The sequence below is a fragment of the Gallinula chloropus genome, assembly GCF_964237585.1.
Source record: "Gallinula chloropus genome assembly, chromosome: 18".
NCBI lineage: Eukaryota > Metazoa > Chordata > Aves > Gruiformes > Rallidae > Gallinula > Gallinula chloropus.
Window position 1 is genome coordinate 2,779,126 of NC_140103.1, and position 18,420 is coordinate 2,797,545.

At 52.9% G+C, this 18,420-nt stretch overlaps 1 protein-coding gene across 1 annotated transcript; it reads right to left on the reverse strand.

Annotated features, from left to right (window-relative positions):
- Positions 1-1,618: 1,618 nt before the first annotated feature.
- On the reverse strand, positions 1,619-18,019 carry NACC2 (NACC family member 2; the record flags this gene model as incomplete). Its single annotated transcript, XM_084272633.1, has 5 exons — positions 1,619-2,298; positions 4,633-4,730; positions 5,011-5,116; positions 7,898-8,065; positions 17,158-18,019. 5 exons carry the CDS (start codon positions 18,017-18,019, stop codon positions 1,799-1,801), a joined length of 1,734 nt encoding a protein of 577 aa, XP_084128759.1. The 3' UTR covers positions 1,619-1,798.
- Between the last annotated feature and the right edge of the window lie 401 nt (positions 18,020-18,420).

The following is an 18,420-nucleotide window of genomic DNA, read 5'->3' on the forward strand; positions in this document are numbered from 1 at the left end:
TGAGTAGCATTAAAGCAGGGTGCTCACTCACAGTCAGAATCATCATTGCAAGAGAAAAGGAAAGGAAATAAAAAGCCATACTTGGCTTCCACATCACTGCCCCCCTCCCTCGGGGGGGCTCAGCATCCCCCTGCCCGGACCCAGCCCAGCAGCACCCAGGGTGATGCTGCAGCGAGTGGGGACGGGCAGCAACCACCCACCATGGGGCCAGGTCTGCCAAAAGGATCAGGGTCACTTGGGGGGTTCCTGGGGGAAGTGGGCAGAAGGCAGAGTGCGGGGGAGTGAGCTGGTACCCACTGCCTGGCCAGGCTCCAGGGGCACCTGCAGGTCCCCATCCTGCCCCACTAAGCTGAGGCCAGCTGGGGCCATCGAAGCCAACCCAGTCTGGGACCATCAGCTTTCAACAAGACCCCATCAAATACCTCCAGAAGGGCCTGTCTGGAGGATGAGCAAGAGGCAAAATGCTTCCTCCTCCCCAGAACCTCCTCCCAGGAGGGCACAAGGCTTTTTTAAAATATTTTGCATCCAATGCACTCCAAATTCTTCCAAAGTGAGAGCCCAGCTGGCCTGGGGCAGAGGGGAGGGGGCAGTGAGGGTCCCCAGATGCTGGTGGCTGCACCACGCTCTGCCTCCGGCACGGCTGCTGCCAGCAGCCAACGCTGAGAGCTCCCGGCTCCTTCAGAGGGAGAACAATGAGCTTTCCATGCTCAGACTCCTCTCCAAAGGCCGTTTCAGGCAGCTGAGGGGGGCTACTCCCCCCACTCGAGGCTGCCCTCGGACTTGGCTCACCTGCCTGCACAGCCCGTTGCGCCCAGCCGGTGGGGCGCAGCGGGGTGACGCGAGGCCCTTCGCCCGAGAAGCGGGTGACGTGAAGGTGCCAGTGAGGAGAAGCAAATGAAAAGGAGTAGCTTGGAGGGGGAGGGAGAGAAACCAAACCCAAAACCCAGCTGTACTGGGGGAAAAAAAAGAAACAAACCCTGACGACAACCACACCACCAGCCAGGTTCTCCGCCTGCATCCCACGCAGTCCTCCCGACACGTGCACGCCTGAACTCCCACCGAACCATCCCCGCTTCGGGGAGTGGGATAAAAATCCACAAGACAATGGCATCGAGCCCCTGCCAGCCCCTGGGTGCACCCCAGCACCCAGCCCCACAGCAGCACCCGCGGCAGGGCGCTCCCTCCGACACCAGAAGCCTTTCCTGATTTCCCCCCCCTCTTCCCCCACCCCACGCCCGTCCCACTTGGCTACAGCCCTCCTGCCAGAGACAAACCTCCCAGTCACAGCACCTCTACCCTAACACACCTTGCTTTCCTGTTAAGTGAGGGTAAAACTTGCTTTAGAGGACAAGGTTAACGATGGCTTTACTTCTGAGCTGAGTAATGGATGGGGTGGTGATGATGGGGGGTGGCGGTGGGTGGGGGGTGGGGGGGGGGTGGGGTGTGTGGCTAGCTTTTCTCCTCCCCTTCTTCAAAGAAAAAGAAAAAGAAAAGAAAAAGAAAAAAAAAAAAGCTACAATCTTATAGACTAACCTCAGGAATATCAAAAAAGGAGCCCGGTATTGTTGTCTTTTAAGTAGGTCGCCACAGACCTAGTCGTTTACAGTATAACGAATGCGATTATTTCCTTCATAAATTTTAAATACAAGCAGAATAAAAATCACATTTTTTTCAGGCAACAGTAGCAGTTCAGTAGGTAAGTGGCTTGATCACATTTGTTTTTGTTTTTGTATTAGTAATGCATGCAAGCAGCTTTAGTATTACAGATCCCTTATAGGTCACGAAAGGTTTGCTCTCTTTATAAAGTCCCTCCGTAAGTACCATCTTGTCTTCTCACGGGAGTTTCAGGCCGGCTGGAGGAGCCTGAACCTTGTTCAAAAGGTTGTGGAGTGCTTTGGGTATCCGATGCCATAGCATCTGTGGCAGCTGCCTCCTGTATCACAGAGCCAGCCCCTTCGGCATCCTCGTTCTGTTCGAAGGACTGGTTGGATCCATTGCTTAGCTCTACGTTCACTGTGTTAGTTCTCAAGGCTACTATAGTTCCTGAATCACTCCTCCTTTCTGCATAGATTCGCTGCTCAAAGACCTGAGCAGTGTTGGGTTGGAATTCAGGATCCAGGGGGACACTGTTTGTGGTGGAGCCCATGACCGTGCGGTACATCTCCATCCCTTCAGGCAGCATGGACTTAATCTTCGGCAGCCAGCGCTTGCGGACCCGGCGGGCGTTGGTGCACATATCGGCTGCTATAACATTCATCTCGCTTTCCTTAAAGCTCGGGGCAAAATTCTGACAATACACTGCAAAGACAGGGATACACACAGCTGAGGATTCAGAGAAAGCATCAGGACGGTGGTCACAACCTCTGCCCCATCCTGGAAGATCTGCCGCGAGACTTAGCTGGGGCAGATGCCACGAGCGGAGGTGCCAGAGCTCTCGTGAGGACAGACTTACAGACAGGGACTCCTAGGCTTGAGACAGACACAACTGAGAAGATATAAAACCAGAAGGCATAAAAATCCCCAGCTGGCATGGGGAAGGGGGCTGGAGGTGACCACTCAACTCCCCAGGGACCTGACAAGTCACGGAGGTACCAGGTCCTGCCCGCAGTACCCAGCCAGAGCATGGCACCACTGGGCCCCCAAAAGCAGAGATGGATGCAGAAAAGACAATGCAAACTCCTCAACCTTAGATCCAATAGTGGTGCAGGCACAGCTGTGGGGCTGCAAGATGTCAGAGCTGCTTTTGGAGCAGAGGAGATCGCCCTGAAGACCATGCTCTGCCCGTCCTACGCCTTGCACTGGCTGCCACACCGACCTCCAGCCTGGCTAGGGTGCTCCAACATTCCCCCACCAGTTCATCAGCTGGCATGGCCCCTGCAAGGCCAGCAACACCTCAACTGCAGCCTCCCTGCTCATCCACAGGCACCAAGCACCCGATGTTATCATGGGGCAACGTGGTCACACTGCCATGGTGAGCAGTCACCAGTGGAAACCTGCACACAGGGTAATTCCTCTCCAAAATTCGGGCAGCAAGAAGTCATCTTGCACCCTGAAACACGACAGCAAATTGCAGACTCTGTCACTGGGCAGTGATACCCTGCCAACCTCTGAAACTCTTGGCAAGCCTCAGTGAGGAGCAAGGCTGGAAGGTCCAGTCCCAGGGCTCACCAGGATGAAGCTGCTACCAGGGAGGTGCTCAGGAGAGCACCAGGCACAAGCTACGGCACAATCTAGTTATCCTGTCGCCATGCATCAACCCCCTGGCATCTTATCCCTTCTCTCCACATGCTACAGATCCCAGAGGGTGGCTGGAAGGCCCCTGGAGTTCAGAAACAGCAACAATTAAGGAGAGGAAAGATTTATCTTCCAAATCTTAAAAATAAAAAAATAATTACAAAAAAAAAACCTGCTTAGAGTTTCATTTTCCAGTGCAATAATATTTACACAAAGGATTTACTACCCAGAGTCCAGTGAGGGAGAGAGAACACGCTGCTCTCCACTCTACATCAAGCCCACAATAAACAGGCTGTGGGCACTGGCCCATCAGGGCCTGCTGGGCTCCCCAGGACGCACCCCCTGTCCCTGTATTCAAGGGGGGCTGCAGGAACCAAACGTTCACCCACTTGTTTCTGGTGCTTGCCCTAAATAACTGAACTACCTGGATGGAAGTAGCAGAACTCTCCTTTTCTCCTATAAACACCACAAATTTGCACAGCGAGGCAGATACATCCCAGCTCTGGCTAAAGTCAGGGCCTCTCCCCTCCCCAGGAAGGATTTCTGCCTCCCAGCTCCTCTCCAGCTGCCCTCCTGCAGCTGGAAAGCTGTTTCCCTGGGCCTGGCCCTCCCTGTCCTTGGCATCAGCCCCTCTCCAGCTCTCCTGGAGCCCCTAGAGGGGCTCAGAGCTCACCCCAGAAGCAGCCTTCTCTTCTCCAGGCTGACCCAGCTCAGCTCTCAGCCCATCTTGAGTATAGGGGCTCCAACCCTGGACCATCACAGCCTGTAAGTCCGACAGCAAGGCTGCCAGCCAGATGTGGGAGAAATCCTACCACGACTCCCTGATCCCCAGGGACACATTTACTACCCAAGACCAACAGCCCCAAAAGCCCAGGGCACCAGAAAGCACGGCTGCTCTCGGGGACCGCCACGGGGCCAGCACCTCCAAGGGACACATGGAAGGTGTCTCTGGGAGACAGACAGGAGCTGTAGGCTCTGCTCCTGTAAATCAGGGCACTTGGTAGAGCCCTGCACTCAGACCAACCCAAAGCCACCACACAGCGATGGCCTGTTTCAGTGGCATCAAGCTCTGGATGCTGCCTAAGACATCGTTTCAGCCTCCTCATTAGAACACCTACGAATAAAATAATTAACTGCAAAATTAGTGCTTTAATATACAGCAAAACATCCAAACAGCAATAATGGTTTATATTAAGATACTGCCAAGCAAATGAATAAAAAATTAACTTCAGCACCCTCGAAAGTGCCACAAAATAAAAATAAATTCCCTTTCCTGTAACCTCATTTCAGCACATATAGTTCCAGTACTATGCAACAGCCACAGCCTTCCCCACTTAGGTTTCAGCTTTGCTCTCAGCATGCTGTTGCAACAGAGCAGCAATAAATCTCTTTCCTTACATTTGACTGCATTAAGAACCCTGCTGTCCAGGGGCTTCCTGCTGGGATCGCTGGTGGAGGACCGGATTCCAGTTCCGCAGCTGTTGGCAAGTGTGTTCCTGCAAGAAAGGCAAAGGAAGATCCTTACACCGGGGGCTCTGGGGGACAGGTGCTGCCTCGTCCTCTTCCCTGGAGGTTCTGATGGAGGGATCATCGTGTCACGTGAATTTAAGGCGAGGAATGGGAAATCCCAGTGCCCACGTTCAGGCATCATCGAGAGAGAGCAGAGAAATCAGTGCAGAGAGTGACACACGTGTGACACATCAGCTATGGACATGGTTAAACCACCAGGAAATAAACCAAGCCCCTCAGGAGAGCACTGAGAGCAAGAGGACCTACCGATCAAAGAAGGTGGCCAGAAGACGTCTCAGAAGGACCTTGTGTTTGACACCAGCACATAAGTGGCAATTCATCAGCTGCCCCCGCGTGATGTAAACGCCTGAGCCTGGGAGGGTGGGAGAGGAAAGGTGGCAGTCAGTGGAGGCAGTGAGAAGGTCTCCCCTCAGCCTCCTCTTCTCCAGGCTGAACATCCCCAGCTCCCTCAGCTGCTCCTCAGAGGATTTGCCATCCAGCCCCTTCCCCAGCCTGGCTGCCCTTCTTTGGACGTGCCGGGGAAGGTTCCCCTATTTTAAGCTCACTGCTACAGGAGAGGGCTTTGGCATTCCTTTTAATAAAGAACAAATACTGGGTTGTATCTGGATCCAGAAAACACTCTGTTCTCAAGATACAAAAACATCTGCTGGAGAAATAAAATGACCTCCTGGATTGCCAGGAAAACCTACAGATGATCGTCCCTGATCTTAGGGATGAAGGCAGAGCTGCAGAGCATCCCACACCGATCCTCTCCCTGGGGTAGGCAGCTGCCTGCACCTTCCCACTGCCACAGGCAGCCCAGGCCACCAGCACAGCCCCAGAAAACAGCAAACATCACAGCAGATGTGATGTCCCTGCTTCTCACCATGCATCTGTCCATCAGATCTACCATGAGGGCTGCCAGGCTTGCAGAAAGCCCTCTCAGAGAGCTGCTGACGCCTGCAGAATCAATTACAGCAACAAAAAAATTGAGACACAAAAGAAAAACACTCCAAACAGAGAGTTGAGGAAAACTTTTGCTGCAGGATCCTCCCTGAGTTCTCTGGGGTGAAGCCTCCCTGGGTCTCACCAGGTTGGAGACAGGAATAATTGCTGAGCTTTTTCTTTGGCAGCACTGGTTTGAGAGGCAAGGCATCAGAGGGAACACCAGATGCTGCTGAGGGTAACTTCACTTTAATAAATAAAAAATAACTGAGGCAGCCACTGTGGGTTAGAGATATTAATCTCCTTTTTGGTTTTTTTTTTTTTCCTCCAGATTGAAAAATGTAAATCAAGCAGAGCTGCCTCGAGCCAATTTGCAGCTCTCACTGTGAAAATAACCTGCACCACTTGATGGTTTTAAGAAGTCTCACATAAAATGTAAATGGGTACAAAATGAATATTCCAGATACAAAATAAATACTCGTGGTCATAGGCTGTGTTACAGCAGGGGCAGGTTACTCCTGCCTGCCTTCCATCAAAGACCCATCCCTGAGCTGATGGAAAACTTCCTGGGCATCCTCTGAAATCCAGATTCCTCCCTGAAAATAAACCCACCCTACTCACCCAGGGATAAATGACCCAAAAGAAAAGGCAACTGATTTGGATTGACTGTGCTGCCACGTGTCCTCTTTATACTGAGGGCTTTAGGAGTGTTAATTAGACCTCCCTGCCTGGGCAGCAGGTACAGGCTGTCGTGCAAGGATCACTTCAGCTAAACATCACCATGTTTAAAGGAAAAAACCTCCACAACAGCACAAGCTCTGAGCTGAGAGCACTGCTGCAGTGAGGAGAAGCTGGGGGAACTCATAAAAAGCAAAATACAATTATTTAAAGTGGAGTTTTGTCTGGAGGCCCCAGTTAAACAGCTGGTTTGTGCTCAGCAGGCTGGCACGGCCACCACATTTCACTCTGTATCCAGCCCTACACCACCAGCACCATCAGAAGCTGAAGAGCACTGTCTCCCACCTCAAGCTGGCCATAAATCCTGCATGGAGCAGCAAATTCTCCTGCTGCTGCAAATTCCCTGACCCCCCAAATGAAAACAAAGATGGAATCATAGAATCATAGACTGGTTTGGGTTGGGAGGGACCTCAAGGATCACAGAGCTCCAACCCACTGCCACAGGCAGGGACACCAACCTCCAGGCCTGGAGCTACACAAGGTTGTCCAGAGCCCCATCCAGCCTGGCCTTGAACATCCCCAGGGATGGGGCACCCACCACCTCTCTGGGCAGCCTGTTCCCCCCTGTCCTGCCAGTCTCTGCCCTTTAACAAGCTGATTCCCCTCCTGTTTCTCTGCTCCCTTCAGGGACTGGGAGGCTGCAATGAGGTCCCCCCACAGCCTTCTCCTCTCCAGGCTGACCCAGCCCAGCTCCCTCAGCCTCTCTCCGTAGGGGAGCTGCTCCAGCCCTCTGATCATCTCCGTGGCTCCTCTGACCCCTCTCCAACAGTCCCACATCTTTCTTGTATTGGGGCTCCAGCTCTGGACACAGGACTCCAGCTGGGGCCTCAGGAGGGCAAAGCAGAGAGGGACAATCCCCTCCCTGTCCCTGCTGCCACCCCTCTGCTGATGGAGCCCAGAATAGCACCGGCCTTCCAAACTGCAAGAGCACACTGCTGGCTCATGTTGAGTTTCTCATCAACCAAGAAGAACGGCCCAAGCCCAGTTCCTGCCCTCCCTGCCCACTGCAGTGTTCCACAGTTTAGTAACACCCTGGATTTTGTATAAAACCCCCACTTTTTGAAAGCTTGCTCCCTGCTACACAACCCATCTCACTGCTCTGAGAATCCTACAACACAACCAGGGGTCTTTTTGGTTTGGTTTGGTTTCAGATCTGTGCATCTAAATCAAAACACAATTGGGATGCAGCCCACACCAATCAGGGAGAACACGAGCAGGAGAATTCAATTAAAATGCTAAATTAATTCAATTGAATAAATCCTGTTAATGACACATTTTTCTATCAGCAAATTAAAGGAATCTTAGAACTTTTACAGAGATGATTGGTGAGGAATAATCCAGAAAGACACAGCAAGGGCACACACGATGCACGGCTCCAGCAAGGGCGCAAGCCAGATGAAGAACTCATCGCAAGAAGGAAACCACCAGCAATCCCAGGCATTCCCAAGCAAAGGGCATATCCCTCCCTTACCTGCAACAAGCTCAAGTTTTTCTCCAGGATCTCCCTCTGAGTAGAGTTTTGGGTGGCAACGGTATCCGATTTGACTGATAAGACTGGCTGGGAGAGCAACTAGATCCCGTCGTATGAGGACACAGGAGCGGTTCTCCAGCGGGATCTGCTCTGGCTTCTCTTGAGCAACTTGAAAATTAAAGGGGAAAAACCATTAAAAGAGTTTATTATGCAGGCACAGCATTAACAGCAGGTCAGATTTTGACTTTTCCACGTAACCCTTGGAAATATCCCTCCTTCCAGAAGTCCCACCAGCATCTGGGACCCTTGGCTGCAGGACAGATGCCACCTGGTAGCACGGGAAGATGCTCTGTCTCCCTCCACAGCAGCCTCATACGTGTGTTTGGGTTCTGCAGAGGAGGGATTCTTGGAATCTAATCATGCTTTAACTTTTCCTCAGTTAATCATTTATGAAAATGGGCAACTCTGCACAGCCAGCATCGTCCTAGAAATGCAGCACACGGAGCTGGCTTCCCCAAAGCCTCCCAGAAGAACAGCAGAATACTTCACTGGGGCTTTCTGAAACAGGCAGTAAATTGCCCAAGTTTCATAAATACCCACATCAGCACCGTAGCCACTTCTCCTGATGATTTTCTTCCCCTCCTAAGTTAAAAATCAAGCGCTGCAGATACCCCCTGCACTGAGAGAGGTGACCACAGCCTCCAGCAAGGACGGCATCCACCAGCCACCTCCCATGAGCTCCAACTCCCTCCCAAAGCCCCTTCTCCTACTCTGCCTTTCACAGGCTAACTTTTCCTCTCGTTAACAATAGACCCCAACCCACAAGCCAAGAGCTTGTTATTAAGCTGTGGCTTCCAAACCAAATTAGTAGGTTTTGCTGGGCTTCACTCCATGCCCTGACAGCCCATCCCCGGAGCCCGCTGCTGCCCATTAGCAACCATTAACCTTGAAAAGCTGAACCTACCAAGCCATACTACCAGTCTGGGGCTGTGGGCATACAGAGGATTCACTTTCTAAAGCACATTTACACTGCAAGCCCACAGGTTTGCTTAAAATGACCATTTTTTGACAGCAAAAGAGGCTGACACGGGTGTACATCAATCATCTCCAGCTTCACTGGGACGTGGTGGGAGCAGTCACAGTTCTGAATGGCAGCCCAGCTCCACAATGGTCCATCTTTTTTCCCCAAAAAAACTGTTTGATAACGTGGCATGTGCCAAGCAGAGAACCAAGCCCAGCTCTGTGCCTCAGTGCCTGAGAACACAGAGAGAACCCAAAAAAAAGCCCCCAGCAATTAGTGTTTCTGAACTCCAAACAGCTCCTGCTCGAGAGGTGTCACTCCCTGCAATTATTTCAGTGTTCTGGGGGGCATTTTTCCACCCTCTAGATAAAATAACAAGTTCTGCAGACTTGTTGCTGCAGTAACCAAAGGGTGACGGCTCCTGGACAATGGGAGCAGTGTTCTAACTAGGACATGACCCGCCACGCTGTGCCGTGCCGTGGCATCCTAGCGCAGGCACGGGGCTGGAAGGATCCCTGCTCGCACTGCTCCTCCTCCCTGGAATAGCAGGAGGATGGATGTCTCTTAATCCTGGAGCTGCACCCTGGCAGAGCAGCGTTACCTTCAGTGATTAAGGACCAACAGCAGCAGCAGAACTCACAGGATGTGTTAAAACAGCCCGTCACAGCCTGGGTACCCAGGGAAAGTGGCCAGGCTGCACAGTGCTGGTGCACAGAATCACTGACATCCCAAATTTCCAGCATCTGCAGCATCTCCCTGTCTGACAGCACTCTGAGCATCCCTCCTTGGAGATGGGACTCATCTTCTGCTCGTGCAGAGGAAGAGTCTAAAAGACCTGCTCTACTTCTGATGCTTTCAAAGGGTGACAAGCAGAGTATATCCCATTAAACACCAGTTATGTTTTATAGCTTAGACAAATCAAAAGCAGATGGGGGGGGGGGGACTGACACCCAGGCAGGGATCTCTCTGCTGTCCTTCACAGGCTTCCTGGCTCTGGCAAGTTGTGTGGGCCACGGTGGGCTGCAGCATGAGGGCTGCTGTAAATGAGATGCACATCTCAAGGGGTGAGGAAGCAGCAGGTATGGAGGACACCACTGCCAGCTCCCACTCAGGGTCCTCTGCAGGTTACACACCGGCTGAACCAAGGGTAAAATTACAGAGAGCAGGTAGGAGCTACTGCTCTGCTGATAAACCCCAGAAAGCACATGTCCCAGGTCCTCAGCAGCAGCCACACAAGACAGGTGAGAATTTGGCAACAGATTCTCATGCTGAACACACATCTCTCAGACATCAGGTGACAGGACAGGTGAGGACCAGGCCATGTTCATCACCACCTAAAGGCCAGCAGATGTAAGGCTGCTGAAGAGAAGCTGGGTGGACTGGTGTGGCTTCTCAGAAACTTTCTGAGGCCTCCAGGTAATTTTTTAAGTGATATAAAGGCTGCAGGTCTCCAGGGAGAGCAGCTGCAATCAACACCCACCATGGGACAGCTGGTCTGAAGCAGGGGAAGGTCCTGCAGCTTGTGACCCAATATTGCTGTGATGGGAAGAGAAGAGATCACGACTCAAGCGGCCATCAGCCATCCCCTCCTCCTGCCCTCTTCTTCAGCAAGCCTGAGGGAATTCAACACTCCAACACCCAAGGGGCAAACAGCTACAGCAGACAAGGACCAACCTACCTGCTCCACCACTTCCCACAGGCAAATTCAATTAAAAAACACAATTCTGGGGCCAAAGAGATCCTCCTAAGGCAGCAACAACGAGGCAGGAGAGAGAAAGATCAGCACGAGCACTGCGTCCATGCCACCTCCCTGGAGAACTTGGGAAGGGTTTGGTGTCAGACCTGTTTCCTGAAAGACAAGCAGCTTTCCAGGAAGACAACGGTATCATGCTAGCTGGTGACAACCCTGTCTCAAAGGAACTCTATGCTTTTGAAGACACTTCACTTCCAACACATGCAGCCATCCATAAGTCTCCACTTCTCCCTGTGAAACCAAATACTCCAGAAAACAAACTAAAATGTGGGCTAGGACGACCAAGTGTAACTAAACCCAGTGCTCCATTCTGGTTCCACTTGTCCTGCTGGCTCACTGTGGATCAATCTCTTCTCCAACATGGGCATGAACCATTTTTTGGACTCTATTTCCATTAAATCACCAGCACAAATCCAATGGGGTCCTAAAGGAAACCAGCCCAAGCGCGAGGCTTGCAGTGCCACCTCAGCCCAGCAGATAGCAATCGGTTACGTAAAGGAGCAGGAGACAAGAGACACTTTGGTCCCATGTTTTCAAAGAAAGCCAGTCTGTTTGGCCTTTATGCTCCAAAGAACAGGATAGTATTCGCTTCTAATTAATTTGTGTCTTCAGAGGGCAGCGGCTCCTTCCTTTTGAATGGAAGGCAAACAATGCCACGTATTGTTTAACACAGTTTTGTTCTCAACTAAGGAAGGAGCCTACCAGCCAGTGGAGAGGGGCAGGAAATCATTACAGAGGAAGCATTGGGAGCTGCCAGGCCAGTGCTGGTGTGTTTAGCTGTTCAGATATGTTCTTTGAGCTCAAACCTACACGGATGCTGCAGCCGGCAGCGAGTGGTCCAAAGCAGGAAATATCCCGGGTTTGCAGCCTCAGACAGGCTCACTGGTCTGTGCTTGGAGGAAAGTGGGAGTCATGGGAATTACTCCACGGCTCCAGGCTTTGTGTGGAGCTTGGGGCACGTGTCCTCCCTGTCCTCATCTGGCTCAGAGGTCTGTTACACCTTCTTGCTGAGCCCACGATGGTTTTGATGACACCAGGACAGTTGCATGTGCTGCCCAAAGTGTCTGGGACCAGGGATACTGAGCCCACACAGCTCATGACCTTCATTGGTGATGGGCAACAAACTGCTCAGAGCCTGGCAAGCTGGGCACCACTATTCACTTATTTCCTTAGCTCCTGACAACTCAAACACCAGGACTTCAAAATTACTCACGAACCCCCAATTCCTACCAGTCTGGCTTCTCTTCTTGACCATAAACTTCAATATATTCCATAGTTCTGTGCTAGGCATGGGATTCAGAGATATGGAAACATGTAAGTGACAGATCCTCACCCAAATATTAACATTTACAGAGCCCCAACATAGAACCACAACTCATGAGCCCTGGTCCACCACAGCAGCTACAAAACCATCTCCACCTGCTCTACCTGGTCACCACGTACACAAACACGTGGATAACTGCCCCCTGTTCTCTGCATGGTGAGTAGCTTCTCTTCAAACAGCGGTTATTTCACAAACATTTTGATCCCATTAGCCTATTTTCCACTGGCAGTGGGAGTACCCCAAAAATAGCATCCCCGCCACAGCCCCGGCATCGCCAGCATCTGCCTGCGTACGTAAACCTGTGCCGCTGAGGACGCAGGCACCCGCCGTGGGACAGATATATGACACAGCCCCAACTGGGATAGTTTATGTTTTAGGAATAGTACATTTATAACAATGTGCTGGAATGCAGAGATTTGATTTGTGACCTATTTATACAGGGAGGTAATCTGGAATTAGTATAGGAAAAATATCACTGGTTTATAAATACCCCTATCTTGCCTTCGCCTCAGATCGCAGCCAGGAGTGAAACATCTGCCAGCCTAAAATTAAACATCTGTGTTTTACGGTGAGGAAACCGGGGCTGGAAGTTTAATGCCAAAAAAGGCCAGGGGCTGTGTGCCCCTGGAGTGGGGTTCTGCCTCCCTTCAGCAGCTCAGCGCCACCGGTCTCCCCGTGCCAGGATGGGCGACGCCGGCACTGGTCCCAGCAGCACACAGCAGGGTTGTTTGCAGCCCTCAACACAAAGTCCAAGGAATAGTGCTCTGGGGAATCAAAAGGGATCCTCTCCTGACCACTTCATCTCCTAAAAACACCCACAAGCTCTTTGCTGGTGCAGCACAGCATCAGACCGGCTACTGCATCCCACCATGCCTCCCAGGATCAGATCACCGATCCCACCACTGGAACCAGCTACTTTATTAGGGCTGTGATTACCTGGTACTTTATTAGGGCTGTGATTACCTGGTACTTTATTAGGGCTGTGATTACCTGGCATCACAAGCCATGATTTAAATCAGCATTCCCAGGCTCAGCCCGGGATGCTGCACGGGCAGCACCGGAGCCGCTCATTACAGATTCTGGGTTGTTTCTTGCCCTCTTTCCTTACTGTCAGGAATCAGAGGCCAGGAGAGAAAACTATTCTCTCAGCTAATTACCACAACTATTCTATAATGGCTATTTTAGATGAATTTTTAATGAAGTGTGCTCCTGTCAGTTCGGGGTTTCAGAACTTCCAGGCCCAGCCGTTCCGTCCCAGCCATTTGCTGCAGGAAGGTTTCTCCTCCTCTCCTCCGGTGCGGCAGGAGCAGGGGAGGGGGACAGCCCCTCTCCCAACTCCACTTGCGCCTGTCAAAATTCAATTAACTGCATCTGCTAAGCAGCAAGCTGACTGACAAGAGCGCCGAGCATCTGCAGGGCCTGCTGAAACCCACTTCAGCTCAGGCCCACGACGCTGTAATTAACGGGGATAAAAATACTTTGCTTTTGTTTAATATTTTCTCTGGAGTTGTGCATTCCTCAGATCAGATGCTAGAAACCTCATTAAGTCTCACTCGTGTCCTCCAGGCCCACGTGTGCTGCACGACCAGACCTAGTTACAGAAGAAGGAGCCATTTTACCCCTGTGGTCTCAGCTGCCACCGCAGCAGGCGGGTGTGGGGATGGCAGTGGTGACACCGTGGCCACTGAACGTGGCTGGAGACCGGTGGGAGCTGAAACAGCTTTTCCTACGTCCCTACAAAAGCTGCCACCCTACCGACACCTAAGCCCAACCCTCCCACCAGCTTGATGTTTAGACTGGGCTTATCCATTCGTTCAGCGGCTTCTCCTTCTGCAGGTCCAACACTTGTCCTGGGCTGTCACACCAGTGCCACCACACAGGAACAAGACTTCTTCCTCACCCCCTCTTCTACCATCACCTTGGCCAAGGCAACGACATAGATTCAGAGAATCCCAGACTGGTCTGGGTTGGGAGGGACCCCAAGGATCACAGAGCTCCAACCCCCTGCCACAGGCAGGGACACCAACCTCCAGGCCTGGAGCTACACAAGGTTGCCCAGGGCCCCATCCAACCTGGCCTTGAACACCCCCAGGGATGGGGCACCCACCCCCTCTCTGGGCAGCCTGTTCCAGCTCCTCACCACTCTCTCTGTAAAGAACTTCCCCCTAATATCTCATCTCACCCTTCCCTCCTTCAGCTTTAAATGACATGCTCCTTGTCTCTCTGATCCTGGTTCTGGAGATTCTCTGCAGTTGGGACAATAAAAGGGGATGAACAAAAATAAATAAATAAGCCCTAACCCAGCCTTGGGACAAAAAGAGGCTTCATGACCCCACAAGACTTGGAGGGTCCTGCCCCATGCTGCCCCAGCCCTGAGAGCGGTGGCTGGGACTGCTCAAGGTGGGTGATGCTCGAGGCAAGTGAAGGGCATCATCCAGCAGCATCCCACCGCCGCTCACCAGCATCAGCTCAGCCAGTGCTGCAGCCAGGGAATGAAAAAGCAGAAACTGGAGGGGGGAAAAAACCCAACCCCAGCAACCCTCTCTGAAATTCAGGGCTTCATCTGCTGCGCTCTGCTTTGGCTTTGGTTTTGTTTTTACAAACGGGGCTCCTGGAAACCCTGGCAATCACTATTTTAAAGGGCTCCCCCCTCCCCCAGTCCTTTGTAAGGCTGTCAGGATCTCCATGCCAGGAGCAGGATTAGCTGGCTTTCTCTCTTCCATCTTATGGTTTTATTATTCTGCACCTTTTGAGGGTACAGTTTATCCCGAGTAATTAAAACACAGTTAGCTGTACAAGCCCAAACCATAATGGAATAGCTTAGGTTTGATTTTTTTAATCTCTTTTTTGTGAGCCCTCCTCTTTTCCAGGAAGCCTGATACTACAGCCAGCTGATTTAAACCAGGAAACTCCCTTGAAACGTGCTGAAGAGATATTTTAGCAGAAATGCTGGTATATCAGAGCCTTACAGTGGGGCCAGGCAGCACTGCACTCCCGACTTGCCTCCCCTCCACCTCAGCATCACGGCATGGTTCAAGTCTTCCCCCTACAGAAACCAAGCAGGAAAACTTTGCTGCAGGATGTCTGGCTCTGGTGCTAAAGCTGGATGGCTGCAGCATCTCCAGTGATGCCCTGGAAAGCCACTGGTGTTTTCCTTTTTCCAACTGGGATGACTCCCGCTGCGGGAGAATTAGGCAGAGCCGTATGGTGCTGCCTGCACCATCCTGGGGCTCATCCTGCCCTCACCTTCCCAATTTAGTTTGTTCTGTTGCTGCATGGACTGATCCTGTGATGGGGAAGGAAATCGTCACATCTGAGGGTGTAATCCTGTGGCTCCGAGGAATAACACTGCGAGCCCGGCACTGAAGGTGAACCCGCGCTACTCACCGTCTGCTCTACTGTGGGGAAGCACAAAGCAACATAAAAACAAACCCAGCGTGCAGGAAAACAGCCCCATTTCTCTTCAGTCTGGCTGTAAGGGCAGCTGGAGCATGTGGCGGCTCCGGAGGAGACCCCGACCTCATCCCCATCCCTGACCCCACTCCTCCTTGCCCAGCCGCTACCAGCCACGGGCACATGAAGAGCGGCACCGAGGGCAGCCAGGCTTTCAAGGCTCCTTTCCTATGGCTTTTCCCAGCAAATATTTCTAATATTAAAATAATTCCATTGCTCCCAGTTTGCTTTCCCCCTTCTGCACGTAGCTCAGTACAAATGCTTGGAAAACATCACCTATCCACTTGCTACCTGGCCAGAGGACGTGCCAAGGGGACGCTGGGCTCCTGCTCTTTGGGCTGGGGTGGGACAGAGAGTGGGGATGAGCCCATCACAGTGCTGGGGGAAGCCTGGCTCTCGGTAACACAAATGGTCACACTTGCCCAATCTTCTCCCCTGCTTAAGAATGAAATGAAGTGGCTCTGAGGAAAGGATGCTGGCTCTTCCACAAGCCACAGGGTTAAATGCTGGCAAAATCAGCCTGGCAACGTCGGCGCAGAACCACAGCGAGGAAAGAGGCCCCAGGTGAGAGGATGCTCCGTGCTGCCAGTGGCAGCGGGAAGATGTCCCTCCCCAGGGAGCACCCGTGGATCAAAGCCCCCAGCACAAACACCTGCAGCTCTGACGGGCAGGCTGCTGCGCCGAGGCCGAGCCTCCGCGCGGGATGCTGCCAGCTTCACCCGCGGGATGCTGCGACCCGCCTCCGCACGGCACCCAGCCAAGCCAGAGACCCAGTCGAGCATCTTCCGCTCCGGTCCTGAACCCCTGGGCCCTGTGCCCCTCCACCTGCCCCTGCTCCTCAACAGGGTCTGAGCTCTGCAAGGTGCCTGGGGCCGGGGGCCCACGCCTGAGGAAGCCAGGGAAGGGGCCTCGTGCCCCCTGGGGCTGAGCCCACAGCACCCAGCTGAGCACTACCACAGCAAAGCCACCTTCTATGTCTAAGCATGCCCAGGGACTCACCTAATAAAGAAACAAAAACATGTCAGGAAGCCCCCAAATTGCTTTTCCCTTTCTGACAGCGATGTGCTGGGCAAGGCTGGCAAGGGAAAGGGGGGGGTCACTTCAGGCATGAATGTCCTCCCTTCCTTCCTTTCACAGATTACCATCATTAACATCTATGAAAAAGATTCACGTGCTGCTTTTCTCCTTTCCACCAAGTGTCCCATGCTCATCACCTTTTAAGCACTGTTACTCCTGAAGGACAGGCCAGAGGGAAAGCATCTTGCACCTTGCTGAAGCCTCACCCCCAGATCAATCCCCTGCATCAGGCTGGGGCTTCCCTAGGTGACCATCCCTCCAGGATGACCCATGGTGGGTGAGCTCAGCCATGGCTGTGGGCTGGTGTCACCATGGTACAGCTGGTGTAACCGTGAGGAGCTTGTTGGCAGCCTCAGGGCTGGGCCGTCCGCAGCAGATGACGCAGCCCCTTATCTACAGAGCCTCTTGGCTGGGGACACAGCCCACGAGCGGTGGCGCGGGGAGCACCTGCCCATGCCATACGTGGACACCAGCACCAAGCCCACAACGTGCACCCACATAAATAAACAAAGGAAGCCCCCGAAGACACCAGCCTGATGAACAAGCCCAAAACCACCCATGCTGGCCAGAGAAGGACCAAGCAACCCCTGAAGGAGAGCAGATAACCCAAGGAGAGAGAGACCGTCCGTTACCAGAGTAGCTTCCCGAGGACTTGATGTACATCTGCCCGTACTGCTCCTCCACCATGGTGTCGTACGCCTCGTCGTCCTCCTCGTCCTCCTCGTTGTGGTAGGAGGTGGGGCTGTCGGTGGTGGGAATGCTGCTGGCACCGGGGCTCGTCCGCTCCCCCTGCGAGTACTGGACCTGCTGGACGTTGGGGATGAGAGTGGCCAGGTTGGGCATCCCATAGTAAGAGACACGGGAGAGCTTCAGGGGACCGGTGTTGGGGCCGCCGCCAGCCCCCTCCCGGGCACCGGGCTCAAGGGGCCGCTTGCCGGGCAGGCCGGGCAGGGCAGCCGCCTGCAGCTCGAGGTTCTCGTGTTTGACACGCGTGAGGAGCGGGATGGGCATGGAGGGGGACATGACGTAGGGCGCCGAGGCCGACTGCAGCTGGTTGCAGGGGCTCTGTGGCTCGGAGCTGGGGTCTTCGATCATGGTGGTCTGAGAGTCACAGTGGGGAGAGCTGACCTTGAACATCAAGTCCGTCCCTTTCTCCACGATGTGCTGGATCTGCAGGAAGCCCGCCGTGTACATCACCACCAGCTGCTCGCTCGCCGCCATGGTCAGCTTCCCGGTGTAGCAGAAGGACAGGATCTGCTGGAAACAAGCAGGGGGGACGGTACCCGGCAGCTCGAAGGCGTTTTTGCTGTTCCCACTGAACAAGTCTCGGAAGTAGAGGCTGCTGGCAGCCAGGACCGCCCGGTGTGCCTTGAAGGCTTGGCCCTTCACCACGATGGAGACATCGCAGTACAGCCCCAGCAGCCGCTGCTCGTTCAGGCAGCCCAGAACGGTGTTCCCAAAGTTGGGAATCTCTATGTGCAACATCTGCGACATGGCTCAGGATCGGCTGGAGCTCCTCAGACATTCAATGCAGGAATATCCAAAGTAGGGCACATCTGAAAAAGGGAGAAGACAGGGAGAGAGGCACAGCGTTTTTAGACAGTTTGCCAAAGGAGGGAGAAGCAGAGGAACCCACCTCGCCCGACATCAAAGGCTCAAAGCTAAGCTCTGCGCAAAAGCAGCCGCTTGTAAAAATTACTTATCAGTTGGAAAAGCTAAGGGGTAGGAGGCAAAAGGATAGTCCAAAAATGCAAGTATTTGCTTCAAGTTGTGGTCTGTTTAAATAAGCACTGCTGATTTATTCCCCCGGGGGTTTTACTTTATGCAGGAAAATCTGAACGGTAATGGGAGAGGAGTGAACAGCACAGCAAACCTAAGACAGTCAGACAGAGCTC